The 25,430-nt window shown below is 38.0% G+C and overlaps 1 protein-coding gene across 2 annotated transcripts in view; it reads right to left on the reverse strand.

Annotated features, from left to right (window-relative positions):
* Positions 1–2,627: 2,627 nt before the first annotated feature.
* Positions 2,628–25,430, reverse strand: part of lrguk (leucine-rich repeats and guanylate kinase domain containing) — a 28,884-nt gene continuing 6,081 nt past the window's right edge. Inside the window, exons 5-20 of one of the 2 annotated variants that reach the window (XM_034313149.2) lie at positions 24,660–24,741; positions 22,991–23,115; positions 17,204–17,347; positions 17,017–17,097; positions 16,126–16,212; positions 14,883–14,989; positions 13,776–13,895; positions 13,521–13,617; positions 11,496–11,609; positions 9,952–10,153; positions 9,535–9,654; positions 8,598–8,713; positions 8,346–8,434; positions 6,697–6,759; positions 5,934–6,091; positions 2,628–4,345 (exon numbers count right to left, since the gene is read on the reverse strand). In XM_034313149.2, the coding sequence (XP_034169040.2) occupies positions 4,146–4,345; positions 5,934–6,091; positions 6,697–6,759; positions 8,346–8,434; positions 8,598–8,713; positions 9,535–9,654; positions 9,952–10,153; positions 11,496–11,609; positions 13,521–13,617; positions 13,776–13,895; positions 14,883–14,989; positions 16,126–16,212; positions 17,017–17,097; positions 17,204–17,347; positions 22,991–23,115; positions 24,660–24,741 (1,905 nt within the window). In that variant the 3' untranslated portion in view covers positions 2,628–4,145. Of the gene's footprint in view, positions 4,346–5,933; positions 6,092–6,696; positions 6,760–8,040; positions 8,206–8,345; positions 8,435–8,597; positions 8,714–9,534; positions 9,655–9,951; positions 10,154–11,495; positions 11,610–13,520; positions 13,618–13,775; positions 13,896–14,882; positions 14,990–16,125; positions 16,213–17,016; positions 17,098–17,203; positions 17,348–22,990; positions 23,116–24,659; positions 24,742–25,430 lie in introns of those variants that run through there. The other variant, XM_034313151.2, reaches the window with a different exon arrangement.

Raw genomic sequence — 25,430 nt, forward strand, 5'->3', positions numbered from 1 at the left:
GAGATTCCATCAGTGCATCAGATGAACCATAGCTAATGTGGATGTGCTCATTATTACACAGGCAATAAAGATTCAGACAAATGTAACAAAGTGAAGTGAATAATAGTCACAGCCTACTCAACATGCGTCAGTATCGAACGTCCGAGTGTTTCCCTGTATACCACTGCACAGCTGCACTTTACAAAGCTGCATCAGACGCTTTTTATTATGGAACTCCAATATTGCTGCTATACTTATTGCTGCTACACTACAAAAGAGTTTATAGTTTACAGCCCATGTTCTGTGCATTTATTGTCCTGCACTCGTCTCACACACTGCTGTGTATTCACACTTTATGTAGTCCTGTATGCTGCTCTGTGTTACACCATGGTCCTGGAGAAGCAACATTTCGTTCCAATGTATACAAGCTCTATAGAGGAATGACAATAAAAACCCACTTGACTTGACTAATGTGAGTGCTTTACTTTCTCTGTGCTATTCGTCATTGCATAAGAGTATATAATAACGTTTTCTGTGATGTGCAGGTCTCTGTCTGCAGAATGCATCACGGAGACGAGATAGTGCTCAGCATGTACAGTATATTAATCGCTGCAGTTACATTCCATTAACGCTTCATTATTCAAAGTGATACTTTTAATTAAACGAGTCACAACACCCACACAATTTAAAGACGGCATTCCTGAATTAAAAACAGAAAAGGGAAACGTAATTCGCCGCCAAGTGTGACAGGTAATTCATCTCGATGTACTTCATCATGAGAGATAATTTGGGTTTTCCGTTTTTTTCCCAAGGACCGAAGATGAACCAAACAGACATATGTGTAATTCATGACTATACCTACGCATAATATTTAATAATTACTCAGTAAAGCCAGGTTCACAATTCACACACACACACACACACACACACACACACACACATATACATATATATAAATATTAATTTAGTACAGAACTTAAAGCAAGCAAGTCATTCTAACAATTTTCTTTTTTGTCTAAAAATCACACATTTCATTTTGTCATATTTCCTGAACCACTAAACTGTTTTTTTTAAAGTGCTGCTCATATTTGAATTCATGAAGGTTTGATTTTTAAAATAATTTTATGGAAAAAAAAATCCAAAAAATAAAATCAAAAACCTGTTTCCTAGTTTTCCCAGTTTCATCTCAAAACGTAATATGAATGAGGAAGAATATTATTTTGAGAAACTATGGCAATACATAATATAGAATCTAATTTATAGACTCTAGAGATTCAGAGCTCTTCAGTGTTTTAATAAATGTTATGCAAATAATTTGGCTTAAGGCAACGTATTCATACAAGCGGAGCACTCTTAGAAAATTAAACACTATAATGAATTCTCGGAAACTTGTAAAGAAAGTGAACAAGTTTAAGCCGGACGTCAGCTGCCTGGCTCAGATGTGATATAGATGAAGTAAAGATCACAGTGCTTGAGTGTGTGAATTACAGTCATATTTACATTTATTGCGTCACTCTATCATTTTAGATTTATAGATTTTTGCATTCTGTTGTAACCATATATCTAAACATAAGTGTTAATTTGTTGTTCAGTTCTGTAATTTCATTATTCCTGTGAGAAGCTAGCGGTTGGGTGCCATGCTGACATCACAGTGGGACATTGCTAGCTAGCGCAGTTACAATGCTGTTTAATAGACGATAAAATTTCAAAGACCTCAAACATAAGGGAAAATAATCAGGTTTTGCTGTTAGCTCCTAAAAACAAATGAGCAAGAGCTTCTTTTCTCACTCACCATTTTCCAGGGACCTTCAAAGTCTTATTAATGAGAAATCCAACATAGAAGTAGCCAGGACTCAAAGTCCCAGAATGCAACGCAGCTATACGATGCTGAGTTATGGCAGAGTTACGTCTCAGCTCGTTAGCGATCAACGAGATGGCTGTTCAGAGTGGGGTTAGCATGAAAGTCGAAGTTTTGATAGAGATGAAGCAAGGGCTAATGCTGCATTCGACTAAAGGTCGTAACTTGTCATTTCCGACCTCCAACTAGGAAAAACAAAACCCTCAACTTCGAATTCCTACTCTCAAAGTCAGGACAGTCTCCTCATCCCCGAGTTCAGCAAGTGACATCAAATCAACATGGCTGCTCAACGTACAGACATACTAGCTTGTTAAGTCTATAATACTGACTATACAGGTCATTGTTTTGAGGAGGAAAATATGGTTAAGGCTCTGAGTTATTGATCAGAAGAGGTTCAAACCCCAGCACTGCCAAGCTGCCACTGTTGGGCCCTTGAGCAAGGCCCTTAACCCTCTCTGCTCCAGGGGCGCAGTATCATGGCTGACCCCAACGTCCTAACAAGCTGGGATATGCGAAGAAAAGAATTTCACTGTGCTGTGATGTATATGTGACAAATAAAGGCTTCCTCTTCTTCTTCTTAAAAATATATGTAAAATATAACTCATCACAGATATCCAGCTAGCTTGCTGCAAACAAAAGATGAACATGGAGGCATTCGTGGTTTTTTTTCCTCACTTTGTAGGGGACGTTGAAAGTGACACAATTCTGAGGTAAGTCGAATGCAGCGTAAATGCAGCAGGTAATCGAACAGCATTATGGGTAATGTAGGAAGTGAAAACAGACCAAAAAAAAAAGTCAACTCAGAATTTTATTCCAAAATAAATCATGGATGGCACTGGAGACCATTATTAAAAGGATTACGTCTTTCAGGGTGGATTTTTATTTCAATAATCTCACACTAAATGCTATTCATCACACATAAGCTTCGTTGCGGCTTCTTGTGGGAATACGGGGCCTGTAATGCCCCCTGCTGAGGTGTTTAATACGAGCAAGGAGTGAAGATTGGCGTTAGGAAGGTTATGCCTGCGAGCCGCATTCTCCTGCATTGTTGGCCTGTCTTGTCTGAAACTGCCTCTGAATTATAAGATCATTATAACATCTGCTGGTTTGAGGCTATGACACTGACAGATGGCCAAGTGTGTGAATGTGTGCAAGCTCACACACAGACAAATACTAACACAAACACTGCACCTAGATTCCAGTGAACGACTGTCAAACAGCAAGCTCCCTAAATAGCGTAGCTAGAAGACATTTAATCTATCACCAATTTCCATTCATCAGTGAAACCTGATTGTAAACAGTTACAGCCCTCTATCATTGCAAAATGACTTACAAAAACATCTGAAAGTTCTGCTGTTCATCTCAGGATCAGAGTTTAAGCTATTTATAAAGAAATTATTTTTAATGGTGTCGAAGTGCTGTAATGAGTGTGTTATAAGAGAGTTTTGTTTTGAATACCCTGGTTAAGTAAATGTTAAATAAAAAAAATTAATAAATAATAATAATAATAAAAAAAAAGAAAAGGTGGATGAATTTGATCCGAACTTGTAACAAATGACAAAGACTGGAATTAGATTTGGAAAAGATTTTTTTTCTTTTTTTTACGTATAAAGAGGAAGGACTATATGCTTTTGTTAGGATTGAATTTATTTTATTTGTATTTTTTTTAAATATATATTTTATATTTATACTTTACATTTAATATACTTATTATATTTTCAGTGAAAGCTGCGATTTTGTCATATTTTTTCTTCCATTTCTAAAACTTTTTACAAATTTTAAAGTAAAAAAATTTCAGATGGGTATCGATTTCAGCTGATACTCCAGGTTTCAGGATCAGTATCTGTACTGAAAAAGGAAAAGTGGCATTGTGCTGTCTTTAATAATAAATAAAAAGAAAATGTTGGGGAATTTTGGCATGTGTTTGGATATATTTTCATTGTGGATCAAAAAAACACTGCCAGCGTGCAGTGAGCTCAAATGATTACCTTAATACCGAAATCATTTATTTTCACATTGGTATTATTCAGGGTTAGAATTTGTAAGATTATATTAAAATGGAAATATTTTTAGATCTATAGTTAGCCTTCGGGCTCTTCAGGACATCAGATAGGGAAGATGTTTCTTTTAGGTTTTACATCTCTACTCTCATCATGATCTGCATGCAGATGACCACGGGGGTTTAACTCTGACGTTACAGTGAACTAAACGTTCTGCACAGGTCCTTAACGCTATTAGAATTACATTTTACCTTCTATTACAAACCCATTCCTATTCCTCTCTCTCTCTCTCTCTCTCTCTCTTTCGGCTATCCCTCATCCACCTGTCCTGCCTGCCCTGTCAGCTGTTGCACAGATCCGGATTCGGCGGCCTTGCGTCCCAGCGGGATGGGGGGAAGAATGGGTTTGGCGTTGGAGCCTGGACGTCCCGGAGAGGAGGCCACAGTCGGGGACGCTTGCTCAGGAGCTGAGCGTGAGGAATCTGGGCTCAGACCTGGCTCCATGTGATCTGCAGGGAAAAAACACTCATACAGTATGGTCCAAAAGTAACACTGTGTACTTAAAAAAAAAACAAATACATGACTCTTTAAACAATGTCATTCTTCATGCATGAGTGTAAATAAAGCACTTTAGTACTTTTGACAAGTTCGCGATCATTCTTTTTTTCAATAATATAAAACAAACCAGTTCTAATCGGATGCTAGCACTCTGCAGCCTCATCGGTTTTAGACAGAATGGTGTTCGGTACGATGTAGCATTTAAATTAATATCAGAAATGTCACGCATTTAGAAAGTGATCAAATCTCAAAGTGAATACTTTTGGCATTAGATTATTAATATATTTTTTTATTATTCTAATCGGATGCTAGCACTCTGCAGCCTCATCGGTTTTAGACAGAATGGCGTTCGGTACGATGTAGCATTTAAATTAATATCAGAAATGTCACGCATTTAGAAAGTGATCAAATCTCAAAGTGAATACTTTTGGCATTAGATTATTAATATATTTTTTTATTATTTATACCAGAGCACTGTTGAATTCGCCAGGCTGATTGGTCAGAAGCAGCTGATTAATTTTCAACAATGGCAGCTCTGACAGTAGTTCTGAATGTAATTCAAATCATGTGTTCACATTAATGCGCCCATTCTAATACGCTACCGTTTCTACAGCAACAGACTTGTATGACACTCTGTATATACAGATTATAACATGTCTGTAATTGCTGATATGGTGAAGTTTTCTTTGAGGAGACGTTTATTTATCATTTATGGAAGGAGTCTCCAGTGTAAAGCTCTAGTTTTCAGTCACAGGGAAGTTTCAGGACAGAGGAATTTAAGCTTTGCTGTTTCTCAGTAACATTAACTTCAAAAAAGAGAGAGAGAGAGAGAGAGAGACAGAAAGAGAGGCTGGTGAAGGAATGAATGTTTATAGCTGCTTTGTAACTAACTTGTTTCATGGACTTTCTACAACATTAAGCACAACTATAAAATGACAAAACATACGATGTCTTTCTTTAATAAATAAAAATTGTAATCGTTGACAAATTGCTGTGGTAAAAGAGAAATAAAACACTCTGAGATGTGCTGTTATAGTAAAATAGTCAACAGGAATTAGAAACAGGAATTATTATTTTTTTATTGTTTATATTATAGAAACAGGAATTATTATTTTTTATAACAGCACACCCCCAAATATCTGATTCCTTATGTATTATGTATGATAATTTTTACAATTTATTGCTTTTCCCCCCAATAACTTTTAAACAACTTATGCAATGATTTTTTTTTCAATTCAGCAACTTCATCTTTCTCTGAAAAGCTCATTTACTCAGTAAGGTTGCTACTATGTTTAGGTCAGAAAGAGGTGCTCAATAGTAAATAGTACAAATTTTACAAAGAGCCCTTGGCAGTGGAATTTATAACCGTACAGTGAATGTCGGGAACAAGCATTTTTTTCTTAAAAGATGATGAGCATAAACACTGTCAGGAAGCTCATTTAATTCCTCTGTGCCTATAAAAATAACCAAATGTCATTGGTACTAAATTTAAAACTTTGGATTCTGAGAGGTAAACGGAGAGGTACTTGTGGTCCTTGCCTTTGAGTCTTTCCAGGTTTTGCCCCAAAAGGGAGACATCCAGAGGCTCCACCTTTGGCCCTGACCCTGCATCCAAGCCATCAGCTGGGCTTCCCACAGAGAGTACCCCTGCTGAGCCGTTCATGGACAGGCCAGAACTGGTGCACGATTCCTCTGAGCTGAGACAGAGAGGGAGGAAAAAGGAAATGAGAATATACAGTACTCATATGTAGACTTCTATTAATTTGATATAATATATTTGCTCTTAACTAACTAAGAAGTCTCCATTTATTCCTTAGGAGAAAGTTTTCGCCCTCTGCAGTGTGTAAGGAACCGTCTGTGGCCTCGGCGCTTCAGGGTTATATTCATTTTGCATAGTAACGTAAAGAAACAAAAGTTGGGGCAGGCGTCTTTGGCAACTCATTATAACTCCCAGGACTATTCTTAACTGACTAAATTAGCACATGTTTAAATATCTTGGAGCTATGCATATTTCACACATGTAGCTGTGAATTCTCGGTTTTTGCAAGCGGACCCAGAAGAGCGGCACAAACACCGACAGCTATAAATTTGCATTTATGTATATTTCAGACACATCCCACCCCCCTAACTCCCATCTCATGCCCTCCACCCCCACATATTAAATAATGTGTGTGGGTAAGTAATTAAAAAATACTCATTTAAATCTAAAAAAAATGGATGCTAAGTGCACATGTTTAGAGGTAAATGGGATGAGTACAGGTCAGAGGTTAGAGGTCAATAGGTCATTCTGTGTGCTGTGTACCTGCTGTCCTCATTATGGTCCGCAGACTGAGGGGTCAGTAATGATGGAACTGGATGAACATATCTGCAACACGTACACACACACACACACACACACATATATAAATAATAATTTGGGATATTTAACACTGTTCAGATTACAGCACACTAAATTATTCATGCTGTCTTGATTGATACCATCCCCCTCACTAAGGTTTTATAAGATTAATTCATAAATACATACAGCCTGATCAACAATGAATCAGTTTCATGAGAAGAAAATTAATAACAGTATTCACATTTAAGAAGAGAAAACTGTCTCATTCTCAACAGAAAGAGTAATGCATCGATTTTTCTTCAAACGTAATCAAAATATGTACAATCATATTTCATATTGCTACAGGGCTATTTATTGGAACTTTCCCGTCACAGGGCACATTTGAGAAAACTGTCATGACAATCAAGTTTTTCATTTATTGAGGTTTGGCTTAAACCAATTTAATTCAAGTGGCCAATCAAACAGGTTAATAACTACACACTCTATGGCCAAGAGTATGTGGACACCTGATCATCACACCTATATGTGGTTCTTCCCCAAACTGTGGCCACAAAGTTGGAAGCACACAATTGTATAGAAAGTCTTTGTATGCTGTAGCATTACAATTTCCCTTCACTGGAACTAAGAGGCTGAAACCTGTTCCAGCATGACAATGCCCCTGTGCACAAAGCGAGCTCCATGAAGACATGGTGTGTGAAGGTTGGAGTGGAAGAACTCGAGTGTCCTGCACAGAGCGCTGACCTCAACCCCACTGAACACCTTTAGGATGAACTGGAACACCGACTGAGATCCAGGAGTGGAGATTATTATAACAGCAAAGGGGGATTAGATCTTTGGCCATATAGTGTATGTTTAATATTAAAAATAATAATTAAAAAAAAAACAAACCTCTTATGGGCCACTTAAGAGCAGAATTTGTGTGATTGATCATGGACAGCTGTATGCATCCAGAAACGACACGGAAATCAAAGTCAGCAATCAAAAACTTTGTAGGGAAATTGAAGAGTCTAAAAATGTATGCTGAATACAAATAAACACTGTCAGTGAAAATTTTTTGCTTTATGTGTAAGAAGATGTAAAAAAAAAAAAAAAAAAAAAAGGCAAAAATTGATGTAATTCCTTCACGGTTAATGGAATATTTTTTGTTAATCCCCTTGAATTAAAGCTGAAAGTCTACACTTGATTGCTTCATTTCAAATCCATTGTCGTGGTGTCCAGAGACAAAATTATGAAAATGATATCACTGTCCAAATACTTATGGATCTGACTGTATAAATCTCGGAAAAGATGCATCGAATAAAATAACTTCAGGAAAAAAAAAGAATTAAAAAAAAAAACAGAATACAGACAATGTCTTTACATGTTCATTTATTATCATTGGTGCTTTAACCCTTGAATCCAGAGCGTGTCTTGGGAACACTGGACAAGACCCGGGTCCGTTGCATGGCACCACACACACTCTCACACACACACCTGTATGCACAGAAATATCACAGGTCTTTTCCCACTTGTCCGTATCCCCCCAACTTTAGCCACCAGTGCTTAAAGATGTTAACGCCAGGTTATGGCACTCTTAGCCAATATTTATATTTTCTACTGTACTACTACTGTACCTTTTAAAGAGCTGTGTGTAAGCCCTGGGAATCTTACCCACCAGGGCATCTCGAACCATCTGCTGTCTCCTATGGATAGACGCCAGTTCCTACAACACAAGCACAGCCAGCCAATCCCTTCAAGCACTGAAATTTATCCAAACATAATCATGATTTCCAAAGCATTTGTCTTTTTTGCACCATGTACTCATTCATCTTTTTTTTTTTCTTTTTTTTTTTTTTTTTTACTTTGGTTCATTCTGTCTGACTCACTGCTGAGGTTTTCTGAGGCAGCAGCCTGGTTTGGACTTTGCTGTAGTAATTTTGGCTGTAGGTGTCTGTAGGGTTGGCGTCTAGCTTCTTGGCTGTCATAGACTCACCACCCTCATCTGAAACACACACACACACACACACACTTGTATTAGTCTATTATTTGACTATTAGCATTATTTCTATTAGCTTGTGTATTACTGCAGCTACTGTATTTGTACACACACACACACACACACACACACAGACATACACACAAACCCATATTGAAGTGATGCCAAAAAAAAATGCAACATTAATTTGAAGAACAGCATCCATTACATGAAACAAAGGACTTTGAGGCTCAGTGAGTCTACAGAATAAAAAAGGGGAGAAACAACGTCTGGAAAACTAACTTATGAGTGAGTTTTATGGAGAAACATTACTGCGACTAATTATTAAACCAGCTGTTAAAATTGCAGTTCATATGTACCAATAAATCAGTAATCTAAACTGCAAACCAGCTGTGGACCTTCACCAGGAAAATGTAGCTTCCATAGTGTCTGCTAAAGTAACGTAAGAATTTAATAAATGTATACCACAGCGCAGAAGAATTCTCCATTCTGAGTGGTCAGAATGTGTGCGTTAATTTATATTCATTTTACAGATGTTCCACAATGTTAAATCAAACTATATACTAAAAAGTGCATGTTAATAAATTTCAAACTTGTAATGTGCTGTTGTATCAAAATCACACACTTTGGGGTGGCAGTAACGACGTGAGTCATGTGTATTAGGGCGACACGATTCACGATTAAATAGTGATCTTTTTTTTAGGCTTAGATTTGAGATCACAATTACTACTCACGATTCTGTTTCGATTGTGTATGGAGCAATATCCACTGCAAGAAACAAATTGTAAATATAAAAGCAAAAACTGATAGAACTGACAGAGTTTTACCTGTGGTGGCATTTTGCGGTGTAACTCCGGTGCTCCGTCTGCCTTCTTTCTCCTGCTCCTCCAGACCCAGGTACTCCTTTATAAGCTGCCTCAGAGCGCTGTATGCCTCTTTGCGATCATCTAATAGTTAAAAAAAGACAAATGGTTGTAAGGTTAGTTCCTAATCTTATCAAAAAATATAATGTGTTAAAACACATTATATATTATATATCGCGTAAATAAGCAGCTACATTAGAAAGCAGTAAGTAACGTCAAAGAAGCTGCTTTGTATGAGAAGAACGTTTTGTTCAGAGGCAGTGAGAATTCAAGAGAACCACAAGCTCACAGTACAGTTGCACGCATTTAATTATGCGACTACACATTCCTAATAAAACTAATACCAATTTAAATTTCATTTAATTCATCAAAGATCCCCACCACAGATGATCACGCTGTCGAAGAAGCCAGGCCGCTCTCTGTTGATTTTGGTGTAGAGGTCGATCCGTGACACGGCTTTCTCTATCTGAGCTTTAGTGTAGAAGCCTCGGGCCTTCATGTGTGAAACGTAGTCTTCGATTCTAGTCGGGATCAGCAAGATGTATCTGGGTTCGAAGTATGAGGTTTTCAGACTAAACACACCCTGTGGACAGGAAGTAGAGACACAAATAGTTTACAGAAGATGTATTTATTCACTGTAAGATATTTCAAGTTGGTTAAACTTAGAAACGAAAGTTCACCTGCTACCTTAAAAACGTGAGTAAACTCAACTTGAAGATAACGTTTGTTTCAACTCAAAGTCAAGACAGTTGATTACTTTAAGTTTAATTTTTTTTAACTTAAGTTCAATGTCTAAAACTTGTCATGATAATTGGAATTAAAGAGAAGAAATAAGTGCACATAACTTAATGGGGCTATAATACTGTCTTACAATTTACCTGTAATAAAGAATAATTGCTTGAAGTGAATGTTTTTTAAATATCTGATACACTCAGTGATGCCATTTCAAACGTTTATAATGTTTTTATAATCATTAATAAATATTAGATTTGCTTTATAATTGTTCATATTTATATAAGTTGTGCATTATACTGCATGGTATTATAATGAATAGTTAAGAAGGAATTACATTAAATTATCCCACAGCACTTTTGAATTCTCGAATCTGATTGGTCAGAAGGTGTTGATTAATTTCCTATAACAGAAGTTCACTCTAATATGTTATTTTTTCAATAGTACCATCTCATTCACAGGGGACTTATAACCACATAACCTAAGCCTAGTAATAAAAGGATTTAAAAAAATAAACGTGTTTAATGTTTGATATGGGGAAAATTTCTGTTAGAAGACATTTGTTTAACAAATGGCTGTTTTCTTCATGGTCTTTAAAAAGGAGAAATTTTGCACTTTGTGGTTTCTCCCTGACATGACAAGTTGTGATTTTTTATTTTTTTTTGCCTTATGAACTTTGAGAGAGAAAAAAGAGGGAATGACTGTTTATAGCTGCTATAATGTAACAGGAACAGGAACTTGTCTCCAAAAAAATGGATAAAAGGTATGAATTTTTGTTCATTAATAAATTTTTAAAAATGTAATTGTTGGGAAATCACTGTGGTATGAGAGGAATAAAACAATTCTGGACATGGTGTTATAGGAAAGTAATCCACTTCAGGTTGGTAACCCATATTTATACACAGTAAAACCACACCACATCTTGTTTCATATCTTACTTATAGTAGATTACATTTTAGAATATTATAGAGCTTTATTAGGCTTTCTGATTATAAAAATGCTTACAAGGAAACATGACCAACTTCATGAGAATAACAAAAACATTGTGTTCTTGTCTTCACGGTTTGTCTTTCTCAGAGATTCGCTTCTACCATGGGAATGGTCATATGTTTTTTCCTAAGCAGAAGCTGTCTCTAACAGAAAGACCAGCAAAATGAATGAAATGCCATTCTGCCGTCTAACCCGTACTGTACCTCCAGCTCCATGTGAACACAGCAGGCAAGCCCCTCTCTGGCCACGCTCTCGATGGCCTCTCGAGACAGCCCGTACCAATGCCCTCCATACTGCATCGTCTGCACAAAGCTGCCCTGAAAGAGAAAAGGGGTCAGACTCAAAAACAGATAAAGAGTAGTCCATGCTGTAGTGTAAGCATGCTTTATGCCTCAAATTCATCTGCTAAACAGATCCTGTCTTGGATGTTCCACATGTCACTGCTCTCAAATCCTTAAACGGGAAAAAGCCCCGCTCACATTTTCACACCACTAACCTTTGACCCTGTCGACTAGCATCTGGATCTGGTTAAGAATTTGACTGTGAAGCTTTTTCTCTATCTTGCACGAGATGATGAGAGGACAATGCTCAAAGGTTCATTGTCGTTCTCTGGATGAGTTGGCATTAAAACACAAATACAGATTACAACCGTATGCTAATCCTTTTTATTATTTCACATTAACAGACCCTGAAATGAGCATTAGCTGAGCTCAGGAGAGCTACCGAATGAGATTAATTTGCTGAATGCCAGCTGGCTGCGAGGGCGACTACCGCGTGTGTGCTGCGCACATCTGCGCCTGAGTGATATGAGGTCAGGCTGGTCTGTAATACTCACCTGAGATTTTCTCCTCTGTCCTTGTTACATATGCTTACAATCACGCATCAAAGGAGTTCAGCACTAAATCACCCTGCAACCTCTATTTATCAAACCCATTGGACTTTAAAAAAGGAAACTCTAACAGGCAAAGCTTTAAGATACCGGAGAGCCGGAGAAACAGATCATGTACAACGTTCTGCCCGTCATCTCTTTCAAACATTTAGCAAGTCAGCACTTTTACAATGCAAGTTCAAAGTGAACGCCGCCGTCTCGTTGGTCTGCTGGACCCACACACAATGTCATGCCATGATAGTTGATGAACTATATTTTCTAGACATCGCAACAAGAATTACAGCTGAAGGTCAAAGATCAATATTTTGAACTAGGGATGCATCAATATCATTTTTCAGACTGAATATGAGTACATGTAGTTTGGTATTCTACAGGGATGTCACAGAACATATTATTTAGCCCTCTCTTTCTCTCTCTCTTTCTCTCTCTCTCTCTCTGTATATATATATATATATATATATATATATATTTGTATATAGCACACGTGTTTACATGCTTATAATCTACTAGGTCCATTCTTCATAACACTAGCTAGCTGATATCCACTGGCTAGCTCCCTTATTTAACCTTGGATTGAGAAGGATTGCAGTGGAAAAGTGCTTCTCTACATCTGTAAGTAAAGTACATTTTTTGTCTTCATTGCATCTGAATCCCTCATTACTATCAATGACAGATAGGAGCTGATTGTCCAAAACAACACCCTGGATAAGAGTTATTATTTTCACTCACCTAGCATCATCTGTAGGCATTTTTTTTTTATCCTAGCCAGTGTGTGCTGCTAGCAGTGAACTCCTCATGCTGAGTTTTATGTTTTAAATGTATGATCAAGTTACTTGTATTGTAGGAAGATGCTGTAGTTCGTCCTCGTGATATTTTCACATTGCACAGTTTGCAGACTGCTTTGCTTTGATCTCTGTAGTTAATCGTGAAATACGTCCAGATCGCAGTTATTTTGTGCCGTCTGTTCATCAGTCCACTAGATTTAGTAGATGCTATGTATGCTATGGGATTATCACCCATACCAGTATTGGTATCAATACATCCCTATATTGAGCGTATTATGGAAAGCAGGTCTGTTATAATTATTATATTTAATAACGACAGTATGCTAGCTGTCTGAAATATTTTGATTCAAGCATTTTGTGCCAGACTAACTTTCACTGACATCTCCCTAAATATTTTGAAAAGGTTCCCATTCGATTATGTTATTCTGATATTTTTCGTAATTACCTAAACATTAATTCAGTTTGGATAGTGATGCAGTGGGCAGATTTAGGGTAATATTTAATAAACATCAGTGCACTAAAGGACAGAATTATACTCCAAATTTGAGACGCACCATACGAATCATGTTTTGAAATTCTTCATCCTGGACGAAGTGGTAGTCACAGCCATCTTCCTCCCCGAAGTAGGGCCCCCTGGTGGTGTGGCAAGCCCTAAAACAGACACAGCATGTACTGTTCCTATTTGCAAGACAATTTATCATCAGCTGTGTGAAATATTTTCCACAGCAGGGAGGAGATGCTTGTGGAACAACAGCACATCCATTCATAAATATGAAGATATAAAACACTGAGAGACAACAAGCTCTTACCCATAACCAAAGAAGTCACTATATTCATGGCACAGCTTATGGGCCAGCTCCCGCTTTCCACAAGCCTGTGGCCCTGTCAGGACCAGCATGGGGTATGGAGTGTCCAGACTGGGCAGGGTGCTGGACGTTAAACAGGTAGAAGAAAATGTAAACATTCAGTATAAAATCAAGTAAAAGTTTAAAGTAGGTCTTCTTCATTTTAAACATTTGTAAACAAAATCTATTTCACACAATTTCCCACATACACACATACAAGGGTTCAGTATAGTGTTGTCCCATAGTAGTCACAGATGCCTCCCCGTGTCCTGGTTCCCATGGCAACAGGTTTGTTTTGGTTTCTGTTTTGGTCCTGTCTACTCCACTCATTCTGTCATTGGTTTATTTCCCAAATGTGTGCACCTATTCAAACATGTGCACCTATTCTGTGTTTAGTCGACAATTAGTTTGCCTGCTTATACCCTGGTGTGTCTCGTTTCAAAGCCTTGTTGTTTGTTAATCTCAATTCTGAGCCGTATTTCTCTAGTCCCTTGTTGTTCCTAGTTTCTGGTTTTGATCCATGGCTGCTTTATTCATCTACAAACACGAATTATCCTTATTTAACCCTGTTTACCTGTGGCTTGACCTGGATAATGAATTCTGGTTCAGTTTTTTTGGATTTGTCCTAATAAATACCACACAGATAGTGCTCTGTTGTATAACTGCAGTGGTGGAGCTATAACCATTTTAAATCTTTTAAGGATATCTTGCAAAATGTCAAACGTAAATACTATCCCAATGAGCATAAAGATGTAGGAAATAGACTCTTTTCCAACCGTAATGAAATATTTTGTTGAATCAAAGTATGTTGAGTCTTTTTGAAGCCATAGAAAATGGAGGTGGACCAGGACTTACCAAAACATACTAATAACAACATCCTTATCTTTTTTATGGGGCAATTTAAGGCCAGACCGGCCCAGTAAGGCATGTAAATTTTCTAGTCAGTCTGAATTAAATCTTGTATCTTGTAAAATGCAAAAACCTTATTTTACTTTTTGTCAAATTACAAACAGCAGGCCAATACCAAGAAGCAGAATAGGGTGATTTTAATATTAATTCAGCCAATAACACCTGTCAAAGATGCCTTGCGGCTGCATGTGCTGGTACATCATGTGGGTCATGTGATCTCTGGCTGCCACCACCTCTAGAGACGGATCGTACTTGTTAACAGCCAAAACCTAAAATCAAGAAATAGAGACTAACCAAAAGCCAAGAGCCAAGCAAAACGATCCATAATCATTTACAGACATCCCTGTTCGTTATTTCTTATAGACTTTAAGGTATAAACAAACCTTATAGACCCTTTGGAGTTTGTAAACAAAAACAAATGTGCACACAACTTGGTTGCAAAAAGACCCAAGTAGCCTAGCAACCTGACGCTACTTTCTTATAATCTGATTGAAGAATCTATCAAGAATGTTATTTAGAAATCGGCTTGACATTAGCTACAATGTTATCCACTTATTATTCTGTAATAGCACTAAAAGACAGGGAGTGCTTATTTGGCTAAACTAACACTTTCAAATGGTGTAACTCTAAAAGATTCTTATGGCCTGGTATCCTGACAGGGGCTAAATGATGCTAAGTCATGGCCTAGCCTACAATGACTGGATATGTATATCCCATATATATAAAAATATAAATATATATAAATATACACATGACATAAACTCATTTGTTAGCTGAACAAAGTTAGCTAGCTAAACATGTCTATTATAGGCAACTCCTCAGTAAGAACGTGACCTAGGTATCTAGCAATATATAGCTAGTTTGTTGATGTAGATTTTAGGTGATTTTAGATTTTAGGTGAGCGACATATTTAGGCATGTTAGCTAACCAGCAAGCTAAGCCTGTTAAATTACCATCTTCACCGATATGATCGTTAGCTACTTAGCTGAGATGAAAAGATCGCTGCAGAGACGGAGCTCCTCGGACCAATTATCCCTCCTAATTGCCTGTAAGCACAAGCATCTTTTGTTAGCTTGGAAAACTGTCTGATTTTATAGTATGCGGTAAAAGCGAATGTGTTTATGAACATTTTATTGATTCTGACACCCAACAGCATAACAGCAGAACATTTTAGAAAACAAATTCTGGCTCTGCTCTTAAAAATCATCTTAGGCTCCTGCTACGTTTTTGCAACCAGGAGGCGCGGCTGACTTCATAGTGACATCACTTAATATAAGCACAATATTAAACTTGAAAATTGAAAAATTGTATTTCCATAAAGCATTTTAAACCAATTGATGAACTGTCAGTATTAGATACCTTACCAATATGATCAATTGAAGAACACAAACATTACTAGAATTACCTTTTCCTCAACAGTCACAGGCTTCTCATCCATAACAGTAAGGTGATTAAGAATGAAGATCACAGCCAGTCTGTAGTCAGGTTGTTCCTTCAGCAGACAAGAATTAAACCGAGTATTAAAATGACCAATAAACCTAAAACTAATGAAGGACTAGAGAACAATTTTGGAAACAAAAAATTGCTGTAATCTCTAACTGTACACTTATAAAGCCCAACAAGGTAGGTGTGTCGAATAAAGCAGCAAGTATGAAAACACAGCACATAAAACTTCAGCAACATCCCTGTGCCTGATATATTTATACACAGTTTCATCTCATGACAGCGTCACTGCTGTACTATCAGTGGTTTTATGATACGATTATGATTATGGTTTCATTGATGGCTGAGGCAGTGGTTATAAAAATGATCACAAACTTTGAAAACCCACAAAGCATCATTAATTTCATTATTTAAAAGAAACTGGCAAACTGCGACTCCACTTAAAGGAGACAATTCAACAAAATTCAGTGACTGGATAAAGAGGGGGCTTAGTCAAAGAAGCCACCAAGAGACCAAAGGTCTCCACTGCTCAGATGAGAGAAGCTGTTCACGTGACAACCATAGCTCGGACCCTCCACAAAGCTGGCTAATCACGTCTAATACCATTTGGAGTTTGCCAAGAGACATGTTCAAGACTCAGAAAACATTATTTTGACTTTGGCATGAAGAACTGCATTTGGTGGAAACACAACTCCACACCAGAGAAGCATGGTGGTGGTAGCATCGTGTTAAGCATCACCTGGTTGGAACCCGGTTGCTTTTCTGACTAATCCCCTTTTCACCAGGCCACAGACTTTTTGTGGACGACCTCCTCTAGGCAGGATTGCAGTTGTGCAAAAATTATATTACTTACTTGTACTGGGTTTCTCTTGAGATTGAGGTCTCTCAGTAGCAGGAGGTATTGCAAGTGCGTACATTCTTTGATCTCACCAATCTAACATTTAGTTAAAAAAAACATATGAAAGAAGCTCTTTTTTATCAGGTTATTGACAGGCTCACATAAGCAATTAGAAGGTCATTTCCATTTAAAATCTAATTACCATATTGCTTTCAAGATTGATATTTGCCAGGAGGTGGAGGTCCTGAAGACCAGACAGGCTTTGAATTCTGTTTGAGGACAAGTCCAGGATCTGCAGAGTCCGGAGTGTTTGTAAATTCTCAGTCCTCTTTATCAGATTCCCCTTCTGTACATAAAAAGGATCACCTCAAATCAGGATAAGGCCTAGAAACTATCAGGAAATAAAAATATCATGATATGTATGCTAGTTTGGTGCAGACAGAGGTGGGTGCATCACGTAACATGAAAACAATCCAAGGCACAATCAACCAAAAAAACAGTAATATATACCTTGCGATAACCAAAAAGAAACCTAAAACACTAAATGTCTACTTTATCATGTCCTAAGGGTATACAAACTTTTGAAAATTAGTATATAACAATAAGACAAAGTCTAAATAAGGTACATAAACATATGTAATATTATTATTATATATATATTTCAAACATATTTTATACATCATTGTATACATTTCACATACAATGACATTTTTAATTGCTTATTCTGCACACAAGTTCTTCTACTACACTTTAATAAAGGGCAGTCTTCAGAAGGCTACATAACACCTACATAAGCCTTTCATGACAACTGACAAATGTACTGTACTTTACATAAACATTTACAAATGCTTATAGGATGCTTTTGTCAACTTTGATGTTAAGCTGACAGAAAAAAAACGGTCAAGTGACAGATTTTTGGTGAAATTAGGTTGTGTCATGATGCTGACGAGGGTGAAATGTCATAGCACATTATGACAACTGACTTTGTAGCTCTGCAGAATTTTTGTGTCAGAGGGACATAATGATGATCATACAGTATGACAGCTAAAGTCTCTAGGAATAAGCGTTTATAAATGTTTATGTAGGTTTATGTCAGTTGTCATTAGTGTGCTATGACATTTGACGCCAGGCATTGTCGTGACACAACCTAATGTCACCAGAAATCTGTCAGTTGACATAGGTGTTGGTATAAAGGCTCCTTTTGTCAACTTTGATGTCAAGTTGACATGGCATCCATGTAAGGTGACAGAGTTTTGGTGACATTATGTGGTATTATGACACTATCTGGGGTGAAATGACAAAGGCTTTATGAAAACTGACACAAACCTACATAAACATTCATATACAGTTATTCTAACAGGCATCAATTGTAATAAAAGCTGCTTTTGTCAACTTTGATGTAAAGCTAACATAAAACTTATGTCAAGTGATAGACTTTTGGTATCAATAGTTTGTTTCATGATGTCTGGGGTGAAATGGAATAGCATGTTATGACAACTGACATAAACCTACACAAAAGTTTATAAATGCTTATTCCAATAGTCATCAATAGTCAATAAAGCTGCTTCTGTCAACTGTGATGTCAAGTAACATTTATGTTAAGTGACAGAATTTTTGGTGAAATGTGGTTGTGACACTATGACACTATCTGGGTTGAAATGGCACAGCACTTTATAATAACTGACATAACCCTACGTAAACGTTTCATATACACTTATTCTAACAGGCTTCAATTATCATAAAAGCAGCTTTTGTCAACTTTGATGTAACGCTAACATAACACCTATGTCAAGTGACAGACTTTTGGAGACGTTCTCTTGGGTGAAATGACACAAAAGGACATCTGACGAGTGACTTCTGAGCTCGGCATATTTTCTGGTGTCAGAATAATGATGATGATGAAGATGATGATGATGATGGTGTGACAGTTGGCACCTCTTGTAATAAACATTTATAAATGTTTATGTAGGTTTATGTCAGTTCTCATGAAGGGCTTTATACAGGTGTATAGTTAGGAACCTTCAGTTAGGTTCTTCCAGTTCTTTTCAGACAATGCCAGGGTGCACTGCTAGCATTTCCTGTATCATATCCAGGGAGCAGCTGGTACAACATGCTAATAATTCAGGGGCTTTCCAAACCTCTCACTGACCCTCTCTCCTCCTGTCATCCCAGTCCCCAGCCCTCCTATTGCAGCTCTGAGCCATTTTGCCGAACGCGGCCCTTATGCCCTACCCTTCACAAGCCCTGTCTGGCAGAGAAGTGCAGATAGCGGGGTAGACACTGACCACAAGGCAGCCTGGATGCTCCGGTGCCAGAGTGTGATGAGGTGAGAGAGAAGGTACCTGACAGGAGCACACTGCTCAGTGTTTCATGCTAGCACAGAGGCCGGCAGGTTCAGCGTGTCACTGTGTGTGTGTTTGTGTGCATGAGTGTACATATCTGTGTGTGTGTGTGTGTGTGTGTGTGTGTGTGTGTGCTATTGAATTCAGTCCAGACTCACTCACACTAGCAGCTGTGCCCCAAAGGGGAAACGGACGGCAGAGAGCACAACGATGAAGGATCACTTTGATTAAGGACGCTGCAAACACCCTTCAGAGAAGTGGCTAAGGGTCCGAGGGCATATTGGTATGCCATATGGTGGGCTTCAAACAAGGCTCCATTTTCTCACTTTTCAACATAAAAAGAGTCCCAAAATACAACACTGCTGTCAACTGTATCAAAAGTGATAAGGGGAGGAGAGCTGTGCTATGAACTGAAATACAACGGGTGGGATAACCTTTCTGAAACAATGGACACAGAGACAGCGAAGTGAGCTCGGAACAAATAAGACGCATAGAAGAAGGTCTCTGGTTCCTGGTGGGAAAATGAACTTTTGAACAGTGTGACGCAGAGAGCCATCTGAAATATCAGTCACATGGCCTCTTCCTGTGAAAGTATGGCTGTGTTTAGTAACAAAAAAGCAGCAGACTCTCAGACAGAAGCTATACTGTACACTCCTGAGCAAAAAAATGGGCCAAGCCGTAAATGGCAAATATTAAGCTTTTAATGGTCTTAACAACAAATCATTGGTCGGAAAATTAGCAAGAATTAAACAAATGCGCTCCTCTGATACGATTTGCTCATTTACATTTGCTGCATTGAACTGTTTGGGGAAAAGCTAGAAACGGGGAAATTCATGTAAATAGTGTTTTTGTATGGAAAGGTAAAATCATGATAATGATTAAAATGTTTGACGTAAAATTCAAAGTAACACGTCTGGGTGTACAAAATTTTCCAAAAATATCTTCTGGGATGTTTTATTTTTTCATAAAAGATTAGACATTATTTGGTTATCTGCCACACCTGATGCAGCTCGTCAAGGGCCAAAAGGCTTAAACATTTAAAGAAATCAAAGGGAATAGCTATCCCATACTAAGTTCCTTTATCTATTGGTTTAATTCTTGCTCATTTCCTGACCATTGATTTGTTGATAAGACCATTAAAAGCTTAATATTTTGCCATTTTGGGCTTGGCCCATTTTTTTTTGGCCAGGAGTCCATGTGTCCAGCTTGCAAAACTGCCCACATGATATCAGTAGGCTAGCTTAGATACTTGTTGTTATGGTTACGTGGTGTCACTTTTTATTAAATCACTTCCACTCAAAATAAATCCCAGCTTTCAGTGGAAATCCATTTTTTTAAGCTTGTATTTTCTTTGTATGTTATTTGTCTCATAACATCTGTCATAAAACTTACACTTACTAGAGTAAAATTAGCATGTGACATAAGGTGTCATGGCATTAAACATTATAAAAGCTATCAGTGCAATTACTGGTCATGGTAATATTACTCTCTTAGGTATAAACTGTCAGGGAAACGACATAAAGAGTATATTATAAAGAGTAAGATTATTAGCATAAATTATCAAGCCGAGTGCCAGTTATTAGAATTATTTATATTATATTATTTATATTACATCCAGAAAGATATTTTATGAATACTATATTGTAAATACTGTGTTTAGCAACGATGCTCATTTTCATCTATAAATAAGAAAATGTACAGCGCTGTCCACTATGTTGTGACTGGTTTGTGCTTTGGTCTTTCATAATTAAAAATGAAACGGGTTTGGAGAGATTACTGTGTCACCATTCCACCTATCGCAAACAATACAACTTTAAATTTTATTCCATTTTTATAACCAATAATGAAGCAGTGTTCATTCAATGTAGGAATGGTTTGCTAAACAGCAAACGCAAATTAAATTTAAAGGACAGCATCAATTTATACACAGTTCCATTTGTGATTATTAGTCCAGCAGGAAACCAAAGAATGGAAAACAATTCATACACACCAATCAGCCATAACATTAAAACCACTGAGAGGTGAAGTGAATAAGACTGATTATCTTGTTTCAGTGGCACCTGTCAAGGGGTGGGATAAATTAGTCATCATGGGAACAGTCAGTTCTTGAAGTCGATGTGTTGGAAGCAGGAAAAATCGGCAAGAGAAAGGTGTCAGAACACACAGCGCATCACAGCTTGCTGCATAGCCGCAGACTGGTTATGCTGACCCCTGTCCACTACCAAACGCGCCTACAGTGGGCACGTGAGCATCAGAACTTGACCATGGAGCAGTGGAAGAAGGTGGCCTGGTCTGATGAATCATGCTTTCTTTTACATCATGTGGATGGCTGGGTGCGTGTGCATTGTTTACCTGGGGAAGAGATGGCACCAGGATGCACTATGGGAAGAAGGCAAGCCAGCAGAGGCAGTGTGATGCTCTGGGCAATGTTCTGCTGGGAAACTTTGGGTCCTGTAATTCAAGTGGATGTTACTTTGACATGTACCACCTACCTGAACAATGTTGCAGACCAAGTACATCCCTTCAGTGGCCTCTTTCAGCAGGATAATGCTCCCTGCCACACTGCACAAATTGTTCAGGAATGGTTTGAGGAACATGACAAAGAGTTTACGGTGTTGACTTGGCCTCCAAATTCCCCAGATCTCAATCCGATCGCGCTTCTGTAGGATGTGCTGGACAAACAAGTCTGATCCATGGAGGCCCCACCTCACAACTTACAGGACGTAAAGGATCTGCTGCTAACGTCTTGGTGCCACATACCACAGCACACCTTCAGAGGTCTTGTGGAGTCCATGCCTCAACCAGTCCGAGCTGTTTTGGTGGCACAAGGGGGACCTACATGGTGGTAGGGCTTTTACTGTTATGGCTGATGGGTGAATATGGTTGTTGTAAAATATAATGGAAATCACATTATACCATGATATAAACCAATACTGTGATCATTTTAAGGTATACAGGGATATAAATTTGGCTATTCCCAGGCAATATCATCACTTTAGCACAGTATAAGCTCTCACCTTCTGAGGAAACTGCATATACTATATTTCACACAGCGAGTCAAATAACCACATAGGCTTGGCAAGATATTATTTACGGCTCTCAGCCTGGCATTTCATTTCTAACTCATTGTGCTCAACTGCATAGCAATAAGCTATTCAAAATCTGAAATGCTGCCAATTTAAAAATGTTTTTCATGGGCTACAAATACTGGCCTTTCATTTCCACTGAACTACACACAGTGAAATAGTTAGAATTACTGAAATGAGAAATGCGAACCATTATATAATTATAATCCCATTTCTCCATGGTCATCTATGATCACGTGCTTACTGCACAGCTTTATTTGCCGATTTATTTGAAAAATTAACTGTCTAGTTTGTTTACGTGACCTTGCAGATGACCATGCTGACAAACAAATTGTTGATATTGAAAAACCCCACCATCCCTGTCACCAACTGTGAGCACATCCAACTACAGTGGTGTGAATCTCAAGTTACTGTGTCCCACAAATACCACATTAATTTTCTGTTCACATTGCTATTTTCTAGATAATCTTTTCACCGTCCCATACCAACTCCCACTGCAGCCAGACAGAGTCCGGGCTCTTTAAGCTTGGATCAGGGACATGTAGAGAGAACAGACATTACCAAGTAGAGCTGTCTGAGAGGCAGATTTCTCAGGCCACTGATACGCAAAATCTTGTTGTGCTCCATGCTGAGGTGAGTCAGGCTGCTGCACTTCTCCAGCCCCCGGATTTCGCTGATGGAGTTATCTAGCCAGTGAGGAACCTGGTCAAGGTAACAACTGGAGAAAATGATTTATACTGAGAGACGACATTGTTCATGGGTTAATCATTTTAACAGTTGTGACACACTAAAATATCTCCTTGGAGAATCATATTCACCTCGGGCTGTGTTCAGAGTTGAGATAAGTGTGCGCAGTGAGGATTTACGTCAGACCTGTTTACGGACTTCTCAGTAGTTACGTGAGCAGCAGTTTGTCGAAAACAGAGGCCAGGTTCACACCTGGCATTAATGCAATCTCAAGTGGACACCCGAAACGCACAGCTGTTAACATTTGGCTTTTCCAGTGGACACTTGTGAGCAGAGTTCATACATCATTTCTGCTGGAGGACGAGTGTCGCACACATTTATTATGTCACTCTTCTGCTGCATTTGTTTTCAGGCAGAAATGTCTGGCGAATCCTGTCTCGTGTACCTGTATGGGCTGTTTCAAATGTTTCGATCACGTGGTCTGCTAATGAGACTTGAATTTAAATAAGAAATTGAATGATAAACGAGAAACATCATAAGAAGCTATGGGCAACTCCTTTAGCCTAGCAGCGGAAAACCCTACCATTCAGTGTGATTTCCGAACAGACTCGGAATGATTATTTATTTTCCAGCTAAGGCATTAACGCAGTCGATTAGGCGGTCCTACGCCGCCTCATCGACTTGCTTTTGCATTCACACTAAAAATGTTAAGTGGTCATATGCATCCCAGACCACCTTCAAAGGTGGTTTGAGTGCTTGGATTACAATGCGTCTCTGAGACACACTGGGCTCCATTCACACCTGTACTTAGTGCTGTCCACTCACTATCAGATCACCCAGGACGCGTGTTAATGCCAGCTGTGCACGGGCCCATAGTTGTGTCTCAGTTACACGTGATTCTGTACTTGGATTTAAGTGCATTTTTATTGTGTGAAATCGCCTCAGGTGAGGACCAGTGTTAAGTCCAGTCTGACAGCGCGATGTAACTAAAATAAATCATGCTGAAATGCATGTTGTGGGCTTAAAATAAACAACAACAAAAAAAAACTATGAAATTACATTTATGTATTAAATAAAAAATATGACACTATTAATTAATTTATATTTTAGACTCTTTAATAGTATTTGTCTCTTAACATAAAATGAGTCATAAATGTAGCAGATGAGTGCTGGGTCAGCTTATCCTTCAAACCCTGGGCAGTGGTGGTCTTGATGATACTGAAAAACCCAGGTGTGTAACCCAGCATAAAGAATATTAAGAATATAGATAATATAAAGAATAACATAAAAAGAGTGCTTTAGTTGTGATACAAGCTTGTTTAGAGCATAATGAAGAGCATTTGGTAGTACAGCTGTCACTGGCATGAGGACAATTCTTCAGAGTGGTACCGTATCACACCACCCCATCATGTTTTATTCCTTACTTAACGGTCGTATACTTGCACTGACATGAGATAGCTCACATTCGAGAGACAGTTATGATGCAGTGACATGGAGGTGAGAAGAAATGGAGATGCACCTGAGATGAAATATAAAAGGATACAGTCTAGAATTAGCTTGCGAAGACAAGTATAGGCTGACAAATCCTTCATTGAAGAAATGTGGTTGTGAGAGAAATCCACTTCCTGCAGAAAGGATTGAAGATGTGGTTATTATGACAGTAGAGAAAAATAACTGCAGTTTGTAATAAAAATCGTTTTCAGCACGTTTACGTAACTGAGTACCACCATTTTACACCTGACACTGGTGCAAATGCCAGTCAAAGGTTTCTGAACACGCTGTATTAACATTGTATTTTTGGTTAAACTACAAGAAATGAGTTCAAGTTAAATGTAAATCCTCTAGAACAAAAAAGCTAAGTAAGACATAGATCTAAGTGAATTGAGAAACATTTCTTCACTCAAACATTTTTCTTATTTTCTTGTTCAGAAAAAATCTAGATGAAATGTAGATGAAATTACGATTTGGAGGGACAGGTAGCACAAAAACATGTGTACACTCACCGTTCACTTAATTAGGAACACCTGTACACCTGCACCTTTGTGCAATTATCTAATCAGCCAATCATGTGGCAGCAGTGAAATGCATACAATCACGCAGATAAAGGACAAGAGCTTCAGTTAATGATTCAAGATTCAAGATTTTTATTTGTCGCATACACAATTATATACACTTGCAGTGAAATGGAAACGTGGCCTACTCCTCTTTAGACTGTGCATTAAAAACTAAATTAAAGTTAAAATTTAAAAATCAGGAATGAATAAGAAATAATAAGTAATAAGATAGGAAATGAGAAATATGAAATATATGTACA

Source organism: Pangasianodon hypophthalmus, chromosome 18 (genome assembly GCF_027358585.1).
Source record: "Pangasianodon hypophthalmus isolate fPanHyp1 chromosome 18, fPanHyp1.pri, whole genome shotgun sequence".
Lineage (NCBI taxonomy): Eukaryota > Metazoa > Chordata > Actinopteri > Siluriformes > Pangasiidae > Pangasianodon > Pangasianodon hypophthalmus.